The 22,769-nt window shown below is 36.5% G+C and overlaps 1 protein-coding gene across 2 annotated transcripts in view; it reads left to right on the top strand.

The window, feature by feature from the left end:
- UBQLN1 (ubiquilin 1) overlaps nucleotides 1-22,769 on the top strand; it is a 45,043-nt gene extending 22,274 nt beyond the window's left edge. Inside the window, exons 2-11 of one of the 2 annotated variants that reach the window (XM_025988250.2) lie at nucleotides 95-246; nucleotides 2,746-2,861; nucleotides 7,389-7,651; nucleotides 8,124-8,282; nucleotides 8,459-8,693; nucleotides 13,663-13,805; nucleotides 17,157-17,240; nucleotides 18,479-18,594; nucleotides 18,850-19,018; nucleotides 20,780-22,769. In XM_025988250.2, the coding sequence (XP_025844035.1) occupies nucleotides 95-246; nucleotides 2,746-2,861; nucleotides 7,389-7,651; nucleotides 8,124-8,282; nucleotides 8,459-8,693; nucleotides 13,663-13,805; nucleotides 17,157-17,240; nucleotides 18,479-18,594; nucleotides 18,850-19,018; nucleotides 20,780-20,932 (1,590 nt within the window). In that variant the 3' untranslated portion in view covers nucleotides 20,933-22,769. The remainder of the gene's footprint in view (nucleotides 1-94; nucleotides 247-2,745; nucleotides 2,862-7,388; nucleotides 7,652-8,123; nucleotides 8,283-8,458; nucleotides 8,694-13,662; nucleotides 13,806-17,156; nucleotides 17,241-18,478; nucleotides 18,595-18,849; nucleotides 19,019-20,779) is intronic. The other variant, XM_025988251.2, reaches the window with a different exon arrangement.

Genomic DNA, 22,769 nt, shown 5'->3' with positions numbered 1-22,769 from the left:
ATATTTGTAGTAGGAGCCTTTTTGAAGTACTAATAGAAACTCGACTAGGTGGTGCTATGTAAACCCCTATAATAATTATTTTTATCTTATTTAGTTCAAGGAAGAAATCTCTAAACGTTTCAAATCACATACTGACCAACTTGTGTTAATATTTGCTGGAAAAATTTTAAAAGATCAAGATACTTTGAGTCAGCATGGAATTCATGATGGACTTACTGTTCACCTTGTCATCAAAACACAAAACAGGTATGTTTTGAGAAGACTTAGAGCTTTAAACTGTGAATAAATGTTTATACAATTAATCCTTGAATAATGCAGGTGTTAGAGGCACCAACCCCCATGCAATCAAAAATCTGAGTATACCTTTTGACTCCCCAGAATCTTCATTACTCTAGCCTACTGTTGACTGGAAGCCTTGCTGGGAACTTGAACAAACTTATTTTGTATGTTATATGTATTATATACTGGTTTCATACTATAAGCTAGAGAAAAAGGTTATTAGGAAAATACAGTTCTAGTACTCTACTGTCTTTATTGAAAAAATCCAGGTATAATTGGACCTATACAGTTCAAACCTATGTTGTTCAAGAGTCAACTGTATTTCTTTTTTTTATTAACTATTTCTTTTTAAAAAATAACTAGTCTTGGCTTTTTAAAAAAAAAAAAAAAGATTTTTGTATTTATTCATGAGAGAGACATAGGCAGAGGGAGAAGCAGGCTCCCTGCAGGGAGCCCGATGTGGAACTCCATCCCAGGATCCCGGAATCATGCCCTGAGCCAAAGGCAGATGCTCAACCACTAAGCCACTGAGGTGGCCCTAGTCTTGGCTTTAAGTGACTTTCTCTACCGTTAATATTAAAATCGATTAAAATTCACTTATTTGTTGATAACAAGTTAAAAAAATGTGATTCAGTAATGGTGATGCTTTCACATTTGATATTTTAAGGAGTTCATCAGTATTGTCATATTTCTGAATGGTCATAATTCTAAAGTATTTGAATTATAGAACAAGCAGATATGTTTTTAGCTATGCTTTCTGGTGTAGAGTGATTTTTGGATAAGATCAAAGGTATCTATTTCCTTGGTAACCCACAAATGAGTAGCCATATTTCATTATCAATTTTTTTTAAAAGATTTTATTTATTTGGGATCCTTGGGTGGCGCAGCGGTTTAGCGCCTGCCTTTGGCCCAGGGCGCGATCCTGGAGACCCGGGATCGAATCCCACGTCGGGCTCCCGGTGCATGGAGCCTGCTTCTCCCTCTGCCTATGTCTCTGCCTCTCTCTCTCTCTGTGTGACTATCATAAATGAATAAAAATTTAAAAAAAAATTTATTTATTTGAGAGAGGGAGAAAGAGCATGTGTGGTAGATGGGGGGGCGCGTGGGCAGAGGGAGAGAGAGAAGCAGACCCCCACTGAGTCTGACGTGGGGCTCAATCCTAGGACCCTGGGATCATGACCTGAGCTGAAGGCAGATGCTTAACCAACTGAGCCACCCAGGTGTACCTCATTATCAGTTTTTAAAAGATACTTTTATATTTTGTATCACTAATAAAAGATTCAAACGTGTTATATTTTCTTTTCACTTGAAATTTTTATATTTAGAGAAAGTTCCTTTAGACTTATTTTTGGATATATTTTATCATATAACTCTTATGCATACATAGAAAATAGACATGAAATAAATCGGTTAAAGTCTTCCTAACACTACTTCATGTTGAGTGATTCTTTTGAATCATGTTGACTTCATCATAAATATTCACATTTTTGCATATGTGGTGAACCTCTACTGTTGAGAGTTTGTGGTATAGCATTTTGTAAAGATTTGGTACAGTATTTTCTCCAGGCATTTCTCCAAGCCACTGACACTCATTCTACAATATTTTATGCTGGTTTTACCCCAACAGCAAATATTTGCTTCTCTGATGGAAATTCATTTCTTCTGTTTCTGTTTCTATACTTTTCTGTATACACATTGGTAACTATTAGTACCAATTAATGGCGAAATCTTCCTGAAGACATTTTCTGTGCTATTAAACACAGCATGTCTGGTATAATCACTCAGTTGAAGTCATACAGAATACCTGTGTGCAGGCATGACAGTTGATGCCTGGTTGTCAGCAATTATAAGACTTCTTGATTGCAGAAATGCTATAATGAAAAAAAAGGTATATCTTAGAACAATGAATGAAGCAGTGAGTGATTCAGAACTCTTAATTGGTATCAGGTGGAAGGGGTTTCCAATAAAGTATCTTTTTTTTTTTTTTTTTCATAAAGGTAGTATTAAATAATTATATCAATACAGGTTATTACTGGTATTTTCTCAGCCTTTTTTTTTTTAACTTCTAACAATTTAAAGGGGCTGAGTAGAATTGCCCCCCAATCCTCAAGAACTAAGAAAGAAGGGAGTAGATAAAAAGTTGCTTATATAGCCCAGCTTTGTGGATATGACTAGTCATTGATTTCTCTTCTATGAGTTGACCTGTCACCATATCTTACATTATCATTATGCCAAATGAAATATTTATGTACATGTACTGGGGGGGCAGTTGAAGTATAGTTTAAATTGTATAGGGTTTTTGCTGTGTTTATGTTCTTAATGCTTAATTATTTCAGGTTATTTACCTTATAATTTGAATTAGTCTGAAAAGTTACACTTTTATTTCTGAGAATTCTGGAATTTCAGAGATTCTTTTAAAAATAATTAGCTCCACTGTTTACACCATGATTTGATTATTTTTCCTAGGCCGCAGGATCATTCAGCTCAGCAAACAAATACCAGTGGAAGCAATGTTACCACATCATCAGCGCCTAGTACTAACTCCACATCTGGTTCTGCCACTAGCAGCCCTTTTGGTTTAGGTAAATGCCTTTGGTTATTTTATAGAGAAAGGAAAACTCCTTTTCACCCTCAGGGTGGTTTTGGGTAAAATGATAGAATTAAACGTTAAATCACTTCCACAACAATGACAATTGCTTCTATAGCTTATTTCTTTAATAATTTTTTTTTAAATTTTTATTTATTTATGATAGTCACAGAGAGAGAGAGAGAGAGAGAGGCAGAGACACAGGCGGAGGGAGAAGCAGGCTCCATGCATCGGGAGCCTGATGTGGGATTCGATCCCAGGTCTCCAGGATCGCGCCCTGGGCCAAAGGCAGGCGCCAAACCGCTGCGCCACCCAGGGATCCCTATAGCTTATTTCTTTAATTGTAGGTATTAAGGAAAGTAGTTGGGAATACAGATGTGCTTGGTTAGCTTACATTTTCATTTAAGAAGTGATAAATTAGCAGCACTTTTTTCTTTTTAAATAGTGAAACAGATCTAGTATATGTGTACCTGATCTGACTGCCACATCATTGAATCTGAGAAAGATTAGCTAATTATTGATCATAAGTTAAGTTAACCCCCTGAATGTGATTTTCTTATTTGTAAAATGAAGGACTCAGATTGCATTAGTGTCTTGAAACTACAGAGGAGGGCTGGGGCTTAGGAGCAAGTCCATTGGCTAAGGAGCTCCTGCATCAGCCAAAACCACTTTTCTTATATCAGTTTTATACTGAGGTTCTGTGGAAGGTTTTGTTGGGGAAAAAAGAGTATTCTGAAACACACACTGAACTGGATAGATAAATGGCTAGATGCTTCTTTCAGTTCTTAGGTTGTATGATAAGTATAATAGTATTTTGAACTGACATTTTATTTTTTAAATTTTATTTATTTTTTAAGATTTTATTTATTTATTCATGAGAGACACAGAGGGAGAGGCAGAGGCATAGGCAGAGGGAGAAGCAGGCTCTGTCTGGGGGGCCCAATGCAGGACTCTATCCCAGGACCCTGGGATCACAACCTGAGCCAAAGGCAGATGCTCAACCACTGAGCCACCCATTCATTTCTGAACTGACATTTAAAAAAAAAATATGTACAGTTTTCACATATCAAGGATCATACCTTTCCTTCCTTCCTTCCTTCCTTCCTTCCTTCCTTCCTTCCTTCCTTCCTTCCTTCCTTCCTAAGTTTGTTAGTAATTTAGTTCTGTACAACTATGTTGGAATCATTTTAGGGCATGGCAGGGATTCATAATTGCTTTTCTTTTTCTTTTTTTTAACTTTTACATTTTTGCTGCTCCTGTTTTCTGAAATGATCTTAGGTTAAATGTGTCTCTTTTGGTAAGTTTTAGATGGCAGGATTATTGGCACGAACAATCTAGAGAGATTAGGGTGAATTGATGAGTTCAGAGTCTTGAAAGGTATTGTTGGAGTAAATCTCTCCCCTCGTCCCTCATTTTATAGGCAAAGAAATTGAAGCCCAGACAAGCTTTTAGTTAATTTGTTTGAGGCCATACATCTCCTTCATTTCCTACATTTCTTTCATTTCCAGTCTCATTCCTACCCCCTCCTGAGTTGCTTTCTTTCATCATTTATTCCATTTACCCTAAGTAGTTAGCTTTCCTTTTTTGATGCCTCTTGTCATGAAGGCCTATCCTATGTATAAAAGCTACAGAATCTCACCACCACCTTTTCCTTTGTTCTTCACTGTCTTTGGAAGAGGTATTTTCCATTTTTTTTGTCTGTATTTCCCTTTCACTAAGTTTGTTGTGCTGTTTTTTTCCCCCGTCACTTCACTGAAAATTACTTTGATGAAGTCACCATTGACCTCTTGGCTTGCTGAATTCAAGGGAAACATTTTTGTTTTAATTCAGTCTTTCTCAGTGCTTACCAGTCCTTGAAATTTTCTTCCTGTTTTTTCTCTGGTTAATTTCCAGACTTTTTTTTTTCTTTCTCATTTATGGGTCTCTCTTGATTGGTATTGTTCCCCAGAGTTCTGCCTTGTTTTTCTTGTTATAACATTATCCTCTTCCTGTATCTTGGTGACTTTCAAATCTGTATGTCAACCCATGGCACTTGTGAATTCCACGTCTTGTATTAAGCACTCCTCTTTGATATACCTGATGTTCTCTAAGTACTTTACCTGTGTGTGTGTGTGTCTTCAGAAAGCAAAGGAAAACAAATGCAGAAACTCTCATTTTGCCCCTCAAACTACTACCTTTTCCCCATTAAATCTCTTTCCATACTGTTTCTCTCTCCCACCCCATGCAATAATTATTCCCTGTTGTTACTTCCTTGATGCAGTTCCTGGACTTTTCAAATCTGTAATGTTTACTCTGAGTCATTTCCACACTGTTATTAGAAGAACAACTGAAGTGACTGTTCTGCCTAAAATCTTTCAAGGCTTTATGATTTAGTTTTTACCTACCTCTCTGTTCTTATTTCTTAACTCAGCTCAACAGTTTTATTAGAGTCTCTATCCTTTGGTAATAGATAACTGCAGACTCAGTGGCTTCTTAACACAAAGCTTAATTTCTTGCTCCAAAGCTTTCCTTCATTCTGCATGTTTTTCACTGGTCAGTGAGGCCCTCATCCACGTGGTCAGTCATCAGGGACAAAGGCTAATGGAATCCTGCCATCTTATAGCTGCACCACTTGGGACATGGCAGAAGAGATAGCTAAGAGTCTCATGCTAGACCTTCTGTACTTTGACCAGAAGTGACACACATGTTTTAAAGTCTTTTGGTCATAACTAGTCACTTGGGCCTGTCCAACTGCAAAAGAAATAAAAGACTGCATGTGGAATGTTTGGTAAGCACTACTCTCTGCCATTCCAGTGATACTGAATCTTTTTATTTCAAGAATACGTCAGTAGTCCTGTTTGTCTCTCTGCCTTTTGTATGTAGAGTTTGTTGCGTTTATTATTAAATCTTTCTTCCAGTCCTTCCCATTTCTTCACAGCTTATTCATTCTCTATACTCATTGTCATCTAATGAAAAGCAGCCATTCCACTTAGGTACTGCATCACCATATTATCTTGTGACCATTTCTATTAAAGTACTTATTCTGTATTTGTTTTCCATGTGTTGTCTTTCCTACTATATTGAGTTCTGTATGTAGTACTTGTTTCTTGTCACGTTTTTCCCTATGTGTGTAGCACAGTCCATGGCCTATTAGAAAATGCTCAGTAAATAAGGAAAATAAATGCAAAAACTCTTCTCTTGCTTCTTAAACTACTACCTCTTCCCCACTAAATCTCCATACCTCTTCTCTACCCCATCCCATGCAGTTATTCCCTGTTGTTATTTCCTTGAATGAATGCGTTTGGTTGGTCATGTAATTTTTACAAAGTTAACATTTTATGAAAATCACTCTTTCATCTTCTTGGGTCTATTAGGTTTTTCTATGACTTAATTCCTCCAAAGAGACACCTGTAGTATATCCTGTCCTTTTCTCTCCTTGATTGGTAGCACCTCTGTTCAAACCAGAGTTTGTAGGTGAATTTTTCTTGCTGAACTTAAACTAGTCTCCTAGAAAGAGATTATTTACAAGTATAAACCCTGCATATTTTCATCTCTTTTTGAATGGGCATATTCTAGGGTATCTCTGTGACATCAGCCAATTATCCAGCACCATCTGGGTGTCTTGTAGTACAATTCTGACAGTACCTACATGGAGGTAGTGTCCTATCCTACAGGTTTAAAAGTGAGTCATTCAGTCCCCCAAGACTGCCTCTTCAGGTACCAGTCTGGGGACTGGACCATGTGTTTTGACTTGCAGACTATAAATTGTGTGTGTGGGGGGGCTTTCCACAATTCACCTCCATGTTTGGTAGTTTGCTAGAATGGCTCACAAAACTCCGGAAAACCTTACTTACGTTTACCAGTTTATTATAAAGGATACTCTTCAGAAATATAAAATGGAAGAGAAGCATAGGGCAAGAAATGTGGGGGTATGGGAGAGTACAGAGTTCCCATGCCCTAGAAGTGTTCACCAACATGGAAGGTCTCTGCATCTCATTGCTCAAGAGTTTGTTAGAGCTCAGTCTCTCATCTAGTTCTTTTCCCTCCCCTTTCTGGAGGTTGGTGGGTGGGGCTGGAAGTACCAGCTCTTTTGTTACTTGATCTTTTTGGTGATCACCAATCCTGAGGCTGTCTAGGTGCCCCACAGTAAGTAATTAATTAGCATAAGTGAAGTATGATTTAAAGGGGCTTGTAATGGCATAAAAAAAGACGCTCCCTTCACTCTGGAGATTCTAAGGCTTTTAGGAGATCTATGCCAGGAATCTGGGAGAAAGACCAAAAATATTGTATTATACCACACATAGGAAATACACATTTTATTTGGTTTTATTATTTAAACTTAAATTAACAAAGTGAATGGATTTTGGCTAATATTAATTGCAGAAATCAAACATGTATTTATAGAAGTAATAGGAGTTCTGTTGCTTTAAAATGGTTTTCCATAATGGGACTATTGAGTCAGTATTATTGCATTTTCATATTTTAGCACAGTGATAAAATTTCTGACTTTTATTTATGTATCTTTCTCCCTTTATCTCTTTAGGTGGCCTTGGAGGGCTTGCAGGCCTGAGTAGCTTGGGTTTGAATACTACTAACTTCTCTGAACTACAAAGTCAGATGCAGCGGCAACTTATGTCCAATCCTGAAATGATGGTCCAGATTATGGAGAATCCCTTTGTCCAGAGCATGCTCTCAAATCCTGACCTGATGAGGCAGTTAATTATGGCCAATCCACAGATGCAGCAGTTGATTCAGAGAAATCCAGAAATTAGTCATATGCTGAATAATCCAGATATTATGAGACAAGTATGTGGACAGTTCTTTTAGTTCCTTTAGCTAAGGAATTATGTACTTAGTTCTTAATTATCTATACTTAAGGGGCTTGCCTTTTGTAGATGGCTAAGCTCCATAAAGAAATCCTGATATTTGTTCAGGAAAACTCAACAACACACTAATTTGGACTGTTTGAACTTTGCATTTTCTGCTGTATTTTAAAAATCACTCTGAACAGTTACTTTGCAGATTCAAGAAACAAAAAGAATCTGGTTCAGGAGATGGGCATTCACTCACAATAGAGTGCTTTTTTCTTGGTGTGACTTGAATGTTAGATTGAGGTGAAATCCAGCAGGAATTATTTAAGATAAGTTTCTGATTTAAATATCGAAGACTGCTACTTCATAGAGTTAGAAAACTTGAAAACAAATCAGCTGTAGTGGTCAATAGCTAAATTAATTCATGTGTATTTCAGTGCCTTTTCATATGGATATCTTTTTCTTAGACATTGGAACTTGCCAGGAATCCAGCAATGATGCAGGAAATGATGAGAAACCAGGACCGAGCCTTGAGCAACCTAGAAAGCATCCCAGGGGGATATAATGCTTTACGGCGCATGTACACGGATATTCAGGAACCAATGTTGAGTGCTGCACAAGAACAGGTGATAACCTTGGCCCCCAAGGCTTAGGTCCAAGGGTAGTGCCTATTTTAATATAAATATGTGTGTGATTAAAGGGTACCTTTATATGGGAAACAGTTTTCATTAAGAAAAGAATTCCATATCTGTTATTTAAAACAAAAGTTTATTCTTTATGATTTTTGTGTCTTTTATTACAGTTTGGTGGTAATCCATTTGCTTCCCTAGTGAGCAATACATCCTCAGGTGAAGGTAGTCAACCTTCCCGTACAGAAAATAGAGATCCATTGCCCAATCCATGGGCTCCACAGGCTTCCCAGAGTTCATCAGCTTCCAGTGGCACCACCAGCGCTGTGGGGGGCACTGGTGGTAGTGCTGCCAGTGGCACTTCTGGGCAGAGTTCATCTGCACCAAATTTGGGGCCTGGAGTAGGAGGTAGGCTCATAACAATTCATTTTTTTCTTTGTTGTCCTTCTTTGAATAATGAAAACACTTTTTTATGCTTTTAATCTTTGTGCTTTTGTGTGTCAGGTAGCTTTTATGAATTATCTTTTCATGTTGCAGGTTTTTAAATGGTTTTTAAATATATAGTGATGAGTATTAATCACTTGTGTGCATTATAGTGGAAAGGGTTACTGAAGATTTCCAGAGATTGTGGTGTGTTTTTCCGTTCTCATAAAATGGTTTTGGGAGAAGTAGTAGGTGGTCATTTCATTTCAACAGCAGGAATGCTGAGGGAATATAGTTACCTGTGGACTTCCTACTGGAGCACGTGTTTCTTGGCTTTAGTCTAGTTTGTATTCTAGATCAGTGGATTCTCAAACTCCAGTCCTGGGACCAGGGCTAAATGAGCTGCATCAGAGCACTTGCCAGGTTTGTTAAAAATCAGATTCCCAGGTCTTAACCTCAGCCTTCATGGATCAGAATCTTCACAGTGGCTTTAAGATCTGTATTTGCATTAAGCTGCTGGAGATTTTGATGTGTGAACAGATTAGGAATTTACTTTTGATCATTTCTCTGTAGACTGGACTTAATAAATAGAAATCCTTTTGTCAGCTATTCAGATGCTAAGACTTAAATCTAAAATATGTAGCTAGAGTGATGGTTTTAGTCCTAGTGGTTGGCATGGAAATGAGAAGAAATGAAAGCATGGGGCTACTTCCTAAAGTTGAGGAGGACTTGGATGTGCTTTAAAAGATACCTGGTGTTTGGCGGAGGAAGTGGAAGGGTGAGGTGCTGGTTGAGGAATTTTTTTTTTTTTAAGATTTTATTTATTTATTCATGAGAGACACAGAGAGAGGCAGAGACATACGCAGAGGGAGAAGCAGGCTCCATGCAGGGAGCTCGATGTGGGACTCGGTCCCGGGGCTCCAGGATCACACCCTGGGCCAAAGGCAGGCGCTAAACCGCTGAGCCACCCAGGGTTCCCCTGGATGAGGAATTTTTAGGAAGGTCATTACTGAGAGAAGAAATCATAATAGGGGAAGTCATTGGTGGTCACTCCAAGATATATTCTTTATAGACTATAGTGGGTTTCATGAAGTTTTTGAATGTAATACAAATTTTGTAAAAATGGAAGTATTGCCATTTTAAAAAATTGGACTATATCTGGCATAGTGTTTCAAATATACAGTATAATGATTCAGTGTTTGTGTGTATTCCCAAATGATCACCATAGTAAGTCTAGTTCACATCTGAAATAATACCATTTTTAAATTAGCAAAATAATTATCCTGCTCTGTATTTTACTTACTGCTTATTTGACTCTTATTATCATTTGAGAGAGATAACTTTATTCACACTTCAAAGATCTCAGACCAGACAGAGCAAAGATTAGGCAGATCTCCTGATAGGAGAATTGTTGTTGTTTTGTTTTAAATTATAACATGGTTATCTACGGTAACAACTTTTATCAAAAGTCAGTTTTGTAACTTTTTAATTCAGATTTTTTACTTAATGGCTTGATTTCATGTTATTGTGTCTATCAAAAGAGAACAAAAAACAGCAAAAGTGAAGAGACTCTGCTAGCCTAATGATTTGTTAGCATAGTGTACACTATTGTGTTTTTACTCAACTCTTTGCAGTTACATACACATATATGTACCCACATATACCTGTAAAGATAAAACTCTTGACTCCTCTTTTGCCCTGTAAGCATTTACTCTAGAAGGTAAGGAAATCTTAGAGCAGAAGTCAGCAGATTTCCTGCAAGAGGTCAGGTAATACTTTAGGCCCTGCAGGCCAAGAGCAAAGTTGAGAATACTATGAGAAAACACATTATGATAAGTGAGAATATAATAATAATTGAGTATAATACTGTTTCATATATATCTATGAATGATAGGAATGGAATTCTTTTTTAGGGATAATACTTAATTGATTTTCACAGTTTTTCCTGTTGTCAGAATCAAATTGTGTTCATCTGTTAGTATAATATATAATGAGTTTTTACTTAAATATGTACTCATTCCAAAAGCATGTGGTTTTAATAGCATAGTCATCAGTTGGAAGCATTTATAGGATTGTTAGATTCTTCATTGCTTTTAACATGTTATTTGCAGGTTTGATCACTTGCAATTGAATGTTTGGTGGTAGGACCTCACTTAAACAGTTAAGTGAATTTTGAAATGTGGAAATTTTCTTTGCACTTGCATTGAGGTCCAAAAAATGCTGCTGAAACAGTAGTATGAAATAAAAATATATACCTACTGTAAATTTGTGGGAATGGAGATCTTGTTTTAGCTTTTTGACAGCAAGAGAATGTATAAAGCAGCTTAACATTGTCATTTGAATAATTTGTTATTGTCACAATCACTACAGTATGAGTTTTACTTGTTTGCATGCTGTTTGCCTTCTAATTATATGGATTGAATTTATTGGGAAATATTACTAAGGTCTCTAGCAAAAGGTAATTTCCAGAGTCATTTGGTGTTTGGTTATGGTGGTTAAGTGGTTCAGAAGAATTTCAGTCTTAGCCTTTAGCTTTAAAAAAAAAAGGAAGAAAAACTTAACCTCTGCTAAGCCATCAAATTGCTGCTGGGTGGTTGGGCAAGTCAGAATATTTCTGACAAAAATTCATGGAATTGACTAGATGAAGTTCACAGGAGTGAAATGGTATTCACCATTGATATTCCTACTGGTTGGATAACATGATAGTTCAAAATATCTTCTGGTCTACCTGCTGATTAATAAGACTGTGAATAACCATAGTTTTTAAATACTTTATATTTTTATAAGCTTTCTGTATTTGTATAAGTAATCCTTTCAGTCTTCCACATATGTTTTCATCATCATCAGATAGGCACATTTTATCAGATTCTGTTTCAGGTTGCATTGTATTAGTGTTTTCTGGACTTCGAAAATAGTTTTGTGTGTAGTTCTATGCAGACTGTTTACAAAGGCTAATTTTTCAGTCACTTTAAGCTTGACATTGACTCCTCAAACACTAACATCTGTCAACTCATTAAGAACAAAGGAATACCACACAGAATAATTTCCATTGTTTTTTTTATTGAATATTGATGCTGTGAGCTCAGTGTCCTTTACTCTTGAGAAACTCTTCTCCTTGAAAGACTTAAACGAGTTTTTTTCTGGACAGATTTGTATTTGGCTGCTGCAATCAAGATTTCATTAAGTATGCCAGTTAATCACTACTAGTATCCTGCTTTTCTTTTTGGCTGACAAAGAAGCCACTTGAAAACTTTACTGGTTGTAGCCTTATTTTCATTTTTTATTTTTGTAAAGAAATCTGGCTGTGAGTAGATGGCTGTATTTTAAATTTTTTGTTTTCTTGATTTGGGAATACTGTGATGAGTGCTTAGTCTAGCAATGTTGAAGTATTTTGTATTCCTTCATGTTATTGCATAAAATACAGTGTTTTGCTGTCTCATTTGATAAAATAACCCTTGCTCCATTGTACCTTAGAAGCACAATTTTTATAGTCCCAACTCTTTTTCTTTGTGTGCTTATGTGATTGGTATGTTCTGGTAGTTAAGAGAAAGAAAATAACAACATGCTATAGTGATGTGTGTGGTGTGAGGTGTGACTGAGTCCCCGTGATGTGTGATGCATTCAGCAGCATCTGCAGTAGCAGGGGAGGGGTGGCTGGCCACAGCCTCATGGGAACTACTAGGTGTAGGTGTCTGTGGACTGTAAACAAATGAACAAGACTGTGTTCCAAGAAAATGTTATTTATGGACACTGAAGTTTGAATGGCATATAGTTTTCACATTTCACAATGTTTCTTTAACCATTCAAAAATGTAAAAAACATTTTTAGCTTGTAGGTTGTACAAAAACAGGTCATGGGCCATATTTGCTTTGCAGGCAGTGTTTGTTCAACACTTGTGTTAGAATATTCTTAGACTCCAGAATGTGGAAAATAACCTAATTGAAACAACTTGAGAAAATAGGAAAAAAAGAATGATTACCAAAAAAACCCCAAAAGACTTCTAATAAACCAGAAAGATAAATGGGAATTGTTGAATGTTTTAAGCCTGATAAAATGACTCTGGAGTTAGAGCAGGAGGGAAATGAAAAAACTAAGGAGTTAAGTTTGCGTATAATGAGTTTGAGAATATATTTGAGTTTATCTAGTCAGCAAGTAAAAATCTGGTTATGTGTTGAACAGATTAGTTTTCATAGAAGGTTAAATTTGCATAAATTTAGCAGTAGGTCTCAGAAAAAAAAAAGTTAACAAGCACTTATGCACATTAGCTGTCACAACCTGTCCATGCAGTGGATACTATTTATTCCATTTGACAGATGGGGAAACTGGAAGTTTGAAGAAGCCAAATAACTTGCCCAAGATTACATAAATTAGATTTGAACCCAGGTAATCTGGCTTTGGTCACTGTTCTTACTTAGTCTTTGCTCTGATACGTTAAATGTGCCTGCTATTTTACTCCGTATCAGTCCTGGGTGAAAGTGGAATGGAGGCTCATCCATGAGAAAATCTGGGCGAGAAGCGAGAGGGTTTGGTTCAGTGTGAGCGTATCAGGTGCTGGATGTGGTTCTAATCAGGCAGTCCTAGAGGAAACGTTAGCGCAGATTTACTATGTGGGATTTTTCAGTTAGTAATTTTGACCATACCTAATTTTTGCCTCTTAAGTTTACTTTAGAACTTAGCCCTTTCCATTAGGTGTGATTTTATTGGAAACGTAAGCAGAATGTTTTAACATCATAAGCCTTCCTTTACTGCTATATGTTTAGCATGTAGTTTGGGAGATATTCTTTTATAATTCTTATTAGTTCAATTGATTAGTAATATGTGTGCTCATCTGTAGTTCCTAAAATTACACATGGTATGTACTGTACTTTAAAACTTTCACTTTTGCTTATGTGTTTTTTCCTTGATACAGTGTCATTTTTCTTTCTTTCTTTTTTTTTTTTTTTTTAACTTTCAGCTAGTATGTTCAACACACCAGGAATGCAGAGCTTGTTGCAACAAATAACCGAAAACCCACAACTTATGCAAAATATGTTGTCCGCCCCCTACATGAGAAGCATGATGCAGTCACTAAGTCAGAACCCTGACCTTGCTGCACAGGTGAGTTTGTAATTGTATTAAAAAGGACTGTGCAGTGTGAATTGAAAGAGCCTAATCAAATATGATTTTGGCATGTTTGGGTTATGTTGTGTTACCTAGAAAAATAGGTAAACTGCACCTCCAATATTTTGGATACTTTGTTTCTTTGCAGTAAACTAACTTCCTCATGTATAATTAAAACAGCTTCATATCTGCTATTCATTGGCTAGAAAGAAGTGAAGGTTTAATTTGTATATATGTTAATTTAGGAGATGAAAACAGTTTTGGATGACTCTGGAAGATAGTGAAATGTAAATCTTGAAAGTGATTAAGTACAGTGTTAATACATTTCTTGGAATACTTGTGTTTATTAGATCATATAAATCTTTGAGAAATAGTCATGTTCAAAATAGCAGTTATAGGTATGCCTGGGTGGCTCAGTGATTGAGTATCTGCCTTTGGCTCAGGGCATGATCTCAAAGTCCTAGGATCGAGTCCCACATTGGGCTTCCTGCATGGAGCCTGCTTCTCCCTCTGCCTGTGTCTCTGCCTCTCTCTCTCTGTGTCTCTCATGAATAAATGAATAAAATATTTTAAAAAATATATAAGTTATAAAATAGTCTGAAATCATTTGTTAAAATGCAGGGGGAGATTTGTGGAACAGTGTTCTCATTCTTTCCATTATAGATTCCTCTCCAAAATTAGTATGATGGCCTTTTATTAATTTACTCATTTTCTAATTCGTTTTGAAGAGACTATAACTAGGGGAATTAGTGGATCTGAACACTTAGAATCACTTTGGGAGGGGATCCCTGGATGGCTTAACGGTTTGGTGCCTGCCTTCGGCCCAGGGCGTGATCCTGGAGTCTTGGGATTGGGATCGAGTCCTGCATCGGGCTTCCTGCGTGGAGCCTGCTTCGCCTTCTGCCTGTGTCTCTGCCTGCCTCTCTCTCTCTCTCTCTCTCTCTCTGTCTCTCATGGATAAATAAATAAAATCTTAAAAAAAAAAAGTCACTTTGGGAGCTTTAAAGTTAAAAAAAAAAATCTTTCTAACCTGAGAGATTCTGTTGTAATTACGTTGCATTTCCCCTGTCCCCAAATTCCCTGGGCAATTCTGATGTGTCCCTAGGTTAAGAACCAGTGGGCTTGAAAAAAAAACCTTGGAGGATGTTAAATAACCTTGATCATCTGTAGTTTATATTTACTGGGTATTAAAAGCTTAGAGTGTTAGGGACTTTAAATCTTTTCCTTTATAGTGTATTCCTATTTTCAGAATTCTAAAAGCTTTTAATCACTTTCTTCATTATGTCAAACAAAATGGTTTTTGTTTTCTGAAGTCTGGAACCATATTGATTCGTGTATAGCAGATAACTTCTACCCTCTTAATATTTGTGGAATTAGAAATAAAGAACAAGTTTTTGTATTTGAATTTTTGTATATTCTTATTCATATAAAAATTATGAGTTACTACTATTAAATGCTCAACTTACTGTGATCATAGCACTTTTGTTTAAAATAAATGTGGAAAATATATATGTATGTTTTTAAAAGTCTGTTTGACTAATTAGCACTGAATGTGCATTTCACTTAAAAGTTTGATTTTGGGCAGCCCCAGTGGCTCAGCGGTTTAGCACCGCTTCAGTCCAGGGCATGATCCTGGAGACCTGGGATCGAGTCCCACATCAGGCTCCCTGCATGGAGCCTGCTCCTCCCTCTTCCTGTGTCTCTGCCTCTCTCTCTCTCTCTCTCATGAATAAATAAATAAATAAAATCTTAAAAAAACAGTTTGATTTTAATACGCACATTTCCAGCCATTTAAACTAACTACATTATACAGTGACTTGAGCACTTCGATAAATTGTTTTTCACTCTAAAGTAAAATGTTAACAGAGAAGGCTAGATATGGGTGTCTTTTATTATATACAATTTAGAAATGTTTACAACATACTCTGGTTATCAACAAATTAAAGTTTGTAGTTTTCCTATGCTGATTTAGTTTTTTAGATCTTCAAAAAAGTCTGAGTATAAAAACTATTGTTTATAGTGAGGTAAGTTAGGAGAAATATCTTACGCAAACAAAATAATGATTTTCTGAGAAAGAATGAATGGGTTTAAGATGCCATGCTTTCTCAAATGACATGAATCCTGGAAGATAAATGTGATAACTTTATTAATCTTTTCTCATAATTAAAAGCATTTTAATGGAGACAATAAAGAAGCAGGTTTGTTGATATCAAGTAGGTATTATTTACTGTGAATTTATTGGTCACTTTGAAACAAATATTTGTATATCCATAAAACACTTCTTCATTTTGTTGAAATTAATCCATTTTGTAAGAATAAAGGAGGGAAAGTGGAATTCTATTTCTAGTGTGTACATATAATTAATTGCTCTCAAATATGGTTAACTACTTGAGGGCAATGATGATTTTACTTTACCCTCCAGACTTTGGATTGGTAAATAGGTGATCAGTAAATCATTGTTAGTTGACTTCATACCATCTGGGAAAGTGATAAAACTTTCGTCTTTTTCAAAGCTATGAGAATTAGTTTCTGGTTATGCTGATTGTGTATCATAATCTTATTTTCAGGTATTAACGTTAATATTGACCCTGACTTGAATTCTTAACACCTATGTGAATGTTAGGAGGCATGCCACTTTTCTCATCTCTGGTGGTAGTGAGGTGAAATCCAGAGGCTAATCTTGGTGTTCTCAAACAGATTTACATCTTTCAGGTCTTAACACATTTTAATACTTTACCCAGAGATCTGTTGGTGCTAGTCCTGGACTGATTTTCACCTAGCAGCTCCATTTCTCTGGCAGGGTGATTGCCGTTCTGCAGTGTTATTTTTCTGGACCTAATACTAGCTGTTTTGCAGTAGGCAGGTAGATAGATATAGTGGTTCCAGATCTGGATTTTTCTCTGTGCTTGCCACTTGTGTGTTGAGGTGTCTAAGCAAGCCATGTATTGTTTCATGTATTGATGCTTATGTTTATTCTGTCAGTGTAGCAGTTATTGTATCCTCCTGAATGCCAGCTATCCCTATTTTTCTTTTAAGGGCATATATTTTCCTTTGCTCGAGGAAAATCCTAAGAAAACGATTGTTTTTATTTTTTAGGATATTGCATGTCATTATCATACTCACCATTCTCATTGAGAGAGAAGATGCCTCATTTTTTTTTGTTTTGTTTTTGTTTTTTTTCTGGAGATCCCTCTTGTGGATAGTATCTTCCCTTCTTTTTTATTCATGTTCTACCTTCCTCTCTGTAAGTGCCAGATTAGGCACTTGGGGGAAGATAGACTATTAAACAAGGTACATTACTTGTTTCAGATATTTCCAGTTAAAAATGTTTGAACACTTGCCCCATAGATGATGCTGAATAATCCCCTATTTGCTGGAAATCCTCAGCTTCAAGAACAAATGAGACAACAGCTCCCAACTTTCCTCCAACAAGTGAGTAAGAAAAGATGCTAGCTATCTTCGGTAATGATTTGCTTGAAAAAGTTTGATGATAAACATTTTCCTTGCTCTTCTCTGGCTGATAGCAAACCATAGATGTTAGTTTGATACTGCTGTCAATTCACAGAGAATTCGGCTTGATCTTAACTGAGCCCCATTTCACTGCTGACCTTTTGCTCATATTTCTTAAATTCTGAGGAAAGAACCATTTTGTTTTTGCTTTTGAGGATTTAGGATTTGGAATGCTTCGTTAATACCATAAACCATTTCCTTTCACTTTACTAACTTTGAAGTGCTCCATTGTGTTATGTTATGCTTTGTGGTTTAACTAATCTCGAGTAGCAGGAAGGAGCTACCCTATTCTGTTTCTTCACAGGTTTGGTTTCTTTGTAATGTTTTAATTCCTCCAAATTAATGGAATGTTTCTTTTTTTGAGGGGTAGATCTCATTTCCTCAGACTCGGAATTAGCATGATTAAAATTGTCAGTGTTGTCCTACAAGGAAGGTTTTATAATAAAAAAAAAAAAACCTTGAGGTTGGAATGGTATTTTATTACTTAAAAAGACAAAAGAGAAGTCAGTCTTGGTGTTTTGAAACTAGTAGCTCTAGGGTGTTTAAATATTATACAAATGATTCTTGGGTCTGTAAACTATTATCCAAGGTTATTGTCCTTTGATCTATTGTAATGATGTTAATGTTAGCCTCTTTTTTGGTCAGTCAGGTGGTGTTATGTTTGGAAGTAGTGACGCTGAACATTAGAATACACATACTAACTTCAAATTTGGAACTATTGTTTTAGAGTATATCTTACTGGTAAAATTGTTATATCGGCAACAGATATAACACTTGGTTGGGAAGAATCTGTAGCTTTCACCATATTTTACCATGTTATACAAATTGTGCAGTTGGAGGTTGTCTCTTAGAAATAATACTTTTGTCTTCTGTTGGTGAAGGGGAACAGTTGTGGCTTCCAGAGTAGCTCCTGATTATCTTTCCTTATGAAAAATGGCTTTCATGATGGACTTGGGAGCAAGTTAGTTCACGATTTGCCCTCTAGGTTTGCTGTCAAGGAAGAGGTGCTTGTGTTTATCTGGGGAAAGATTATGGGTTACCAGTGTCTGGAAGTAAGGTTTTAGATTTTCTCCGGAAATGTAGCAAAGAAACATTTAAATTTTACTTTCACTGATTGTAATTAATTCCTTTGTTAACCACCTGTTTTCTTTCTTCCTTAGATGCAGAATCCTGATACATTATCGGCAATGTCAAATCCTAGAGCAATGCAGGCCTTGTTACAAATTCAGCAGGGTTTACAGACATTAGCAACGGAAGCCCCTGGCCTCATCCCAGGGTAGGCTCATTTGGGGATGACTGTGAAAGTGCATAGTACTTACTTATTCTCTCTGAGCATTTTATACTTATATATTATTGTGCCCATTTTTGTTGAGATTGTTTTCAAGACTGAGTTTTCAAAGTTAAAAATGCTCATTTTAAGAAGATAACAGCTAATACTATTTTAAAAATATAACTGATTTACCACCAGGGGCCTGGTCTGGCCTCCTATTGCAGGACCTGAGGTTTATTTTACCAATTCTTGCTTCCCTAGGTTTACTCCTGGCCTGGGGGCATTAGGAAGCACTGGAGGCTCTTCAGGAAGCAACGGGTCTAACTCTGCCCCTACTGACAACCCAAGTCCCACGACCGGAACCACTGAACCCGGACACCAGCAGTTTATCCAACAGATGCTGCAGGCTCTTGCTGGAGTAAATCCTCAGGTAAAGATTCTTTCTGCTCACATTTTGTATTCCTTGTTGGAAATTTAGAAATTTCCACAAACAACCAAAAAAGAAAGAGGCAGTCCTTCAGGGTTTAGAATATAGTGAAAAACATAGTCTTGTAGAATAGGCATTACAAAATTATTTGGTGTACTATTAGACATCAAAGGAAACTGTGGTTGGAAAAAAATACTCCCAACTTTGCTTTATTTGGAAGTTGCCTTTTAAAGTGCATTTTTTAGAGTCCATCTTGGGAAATTATTTGAAGTATGTTGTATTTTTTAAAAGTCTGTCAGGTTGGCATAGAAACTTGATTATCCAGGGGCACCTGGGTGGCTCAGTGTTTGAGCGTCTGGCTTTGACTCAGGTGTTGTGATCCTGATGTCTCAGGATCGAGTCCCCTGCTTCTCCTTCTGCCTATGTCCCTGCCTCTCTCTGTGTGTCTCTCATGAATAAATAAAATCTTTTTTAAGAAAGAAGCTTGATTATCCCAAATGCCTCCTGAACAACTGTAACTATAGTTCTATCTTGTCCTTGTATTTTGTCTTAAAGAAAATGTCCTGTCTCTCCCTGCCCACTACTACTGTGTGTGGTAACTTGTGTTACATATATAAGCCTCACAAATATATGGCTTAAAAATGTGGACTTCTAATAATGTTCTCACATCTGGAAACATTAATTAGCCTTACTAAGAATCTGCTGTTGTACAAAGATGAGAGCCAGTCAAACCTGTTAATGGTAGATTTCCCCTGTAATTCTGCATGGCAAAAAATAGAGCATGCTTTCTGATTTTAAGCCTTATTAAATCTAATAAACAGGGCAGAGTTTTATCCTATACAACTATTTGTATTCCCAGTACTTAACATTGCTCTGGCTCAGTATAATATTCATGGAATTAGTAAGTAAAAAAGATGTTAGGTATCAGAACTGTTACCTAAGTTGAACCAGGCTATAGGCCTCCTCATTATCAGATTGGCTAGGATTGTTTGATCCTTTATGTATTTTGTCTTAACTTTGTTTCTGAAGAAAGATTTGATGGAGCTGAAATATCAGGAGTATATAATATACTGTGGGCCTGGAAATGGAAATGGAACTCTCCTGAAGACTTGACCAGCCAGTGCAAAATTGAGTGTACAGTCTAAGCCTCATTCTACCTTTAGAATGTGAGGACACTAGCTTTTATATTTACCCAATTGGTCAATAGCTACAAAATAAATCCTTAGTTCTGAGCTGTTTATACTTTTAAGTTTCTTGCATTTTCAGCGGCTTCTTAAATAGACCTAATGTAATGGATGAGGTTTATTAGGCGAGTTTTTAAAAGATTTTATTTATTTTTGAGAGAGTGCTTGTGCAAGCAGGGGGAGGGGCAGAGGGAGAGAGAGAATCTTAGACAGACTCTTGACATTGAAGCCAGGCTCCATCTCATGACCTTGAAATCATGACCTGAGCCAAAAATCAATAGTCAGACTTATAACCTACTGAGCCTCCCAGAATTGCCCCAAAAGCAATTTTTTTAAGAGCAGAGTTTTGTATTCTATTTGACAGGATTAAGTCTAAAATTATTTAAAATAACAACATTAAGTGCTACTGGATGTTTAAAAATGTTGACTATGTTTCAAGAGAGGCCAGTGCTTTTACAGCTTAGTAGACCAGCATATTTGTAAAAGAGCATTTAAAACTTTTTAGAGGTTATGCAGGCGTGACACAGACTGATTTTCCTTAGAGTTTTGGTTAGTTTGTGTTTTTTTTTCCCTTTAACAGCTACAGAATCCAGAAGTCAGATTTCAGCAACAACTGGAACAGCTCAGTGCAATGGGATTTTTGAACCGTGAAGCAAACTTGCAAGCGCTAATAGCAACAGGAGGTGATATCAATGCTGCTATTGAAAGGTTACTGGGCTCCCAGCCATCATAGCGGCATTTCTGTATCTTGAAAAAATGTAATTTATTTTTGATAACGGCTCTTAAATCTTTAAAATACCTGCTTTATTTCATTTTGACTCTTGGGATTCTGTGCTGTTATAAACAAACCCAATATGATGCATTTTAAGGTGGAGTGCAGTTAAGATGTGTGGGTTTCTCTGTGTTTTTTTTTTTTTTTTTTTTTAACAGTGGGAATCAATGCTTTTTCATTTAAGGCTACTGCATGCATCAAACACTTCTGCATTTATGGTAATTTTTAAAAAAAAACCTCACCTTTTATAGTTGGGTGAACAGATTTTTGTTCTGCATCTGTCCAATTTATTTGCTTTTTAAACATTAGCCTATGGTAGTAATTTATGTAGAATAAAAGCATTAAAAAGAAGCAAATCATTTGCGCTCTATAATTTGTGGTACAATATTGCTTATTGTGACTTTGGCATGTATTTTTGCAAAAAAAAATGCTGTAAGATTTATACTACTGACAGTTTTTGCTTTATTTGAATACAATGTAGTATGCACATTGGGGATGGCATTTCTAGAAACAAACTGCAATAGATTATCTGAGCAGAGCACCTATAACCAAAAAAAGTGAAGATAAGGAAATATTTTAAAGCTGAGTATTTCTTAATTGTGTAGAATCTTACAGCATCTTTGATAAACATCTCTCAGCAAAAGTGCCGGTTAGTCAGGTTTGTTGAAAATATAGTAGAAAAGCTGATTCTGGTTATCTCTCTAAGGACATTTAATTGTACAGACAACAAAATGTAACATTGTCTCAACATTCACAGATTGACTGTAAATTATCATCTTTGTGCAGACTGAAGGAGCACTGTAGTATAACCCAAAAGTGCATTTGCCTAGGACTTTCAGCTTCTCCCATAGGTAGTTCAACAGGCATTACAATTTGTAATTGAAATGTTGCTTTCACTGAAAGTGTCTTGATGTTTCAGTTATTTTTAATTGCCATATAAAAATAGGACTATCTTTTGGGTTTATCAGTTTTCTCATGCACAGGCAATACACGAATTTAAAATGATTTGTGAGCCACTTGTTTCTGAAGTGTTTTGGTAGTTCTAATAAGAAATAGTTAAATATTGTGCTTTCCAGAGCCTCAGAAAAGGGGAATTGGGGGCGGGGGGTGGGGATCTATCCTGGATTGGGCCAGCCTAAATAATACTGGCAACCAAGATTCTGTTAGGATTTCTGTGCATATAGTGTAGTAAAGAGGTATCATTCAGGGGTGAAAAACAAAGAGCCGTTTTAACAATGTTGAGTACATTTGGCTGTTCTACAGCCTTTTTCTTCCCTCCCCAAAGAAGTTCTGTTTGCCTAACTCTCAAACTGTTGGGGTGTGGTACATTCCTTTAGGACCAATTAAAACACAACTTTGGGGTCAGTAATATATTTGGCTGACTCTGGTTCAGTATTCTCTTAGGTCGTTATATACTCTCATGTACAGTTACAGGAAATTAAAATGTTAATCTAAAATGAGTTCAGACCAATAAAATCAAAGGAAATACAAGTTGAATTCCATTACTTCTGTAAGTTGCTTGCTATTAAAAAAGGTCAAGAGGCCAGGTTGCCCACCAGCCCGTGCACTGTTCTGACACTTTCCCTAGGAGGAAAACATGAGTGATGATCAAGGTGGAGGCATGACTAGAGGAGGTTGTTAAGGATGGTATTCATGTGTCTTTGCACTCTCTGCCGTATGCCTCAATCTGGTTTAAAAAACTTCTGTACTGGCGAATGGTGGTATACAGTGTGGGATAGTGTCATAACCAATTTGACAATTTATTAATCACAAAATAACAATAAATCTCTAGCTTTTA

The sequence above is a fragment of the Vulpes vulpes genome, chromosome 1 (assembly GCF_048418805.1).
Source record: "Vulpes vulpes isolate BD-2025 chromosome 1, VulVul3, whole genome shotgun sequence".
NCBI classification, from domain to species: domain Eukaryota; kingdom Metazoa; phylum Chordata; class Mammalia; order Carnivora; family Canidae; genus Vulpes; species Vulpes vulpes.
Note: the sequence above shows the minus strand (reverse complement) of the source record. Positions and strands in the feature narration are given on the sequence as shown.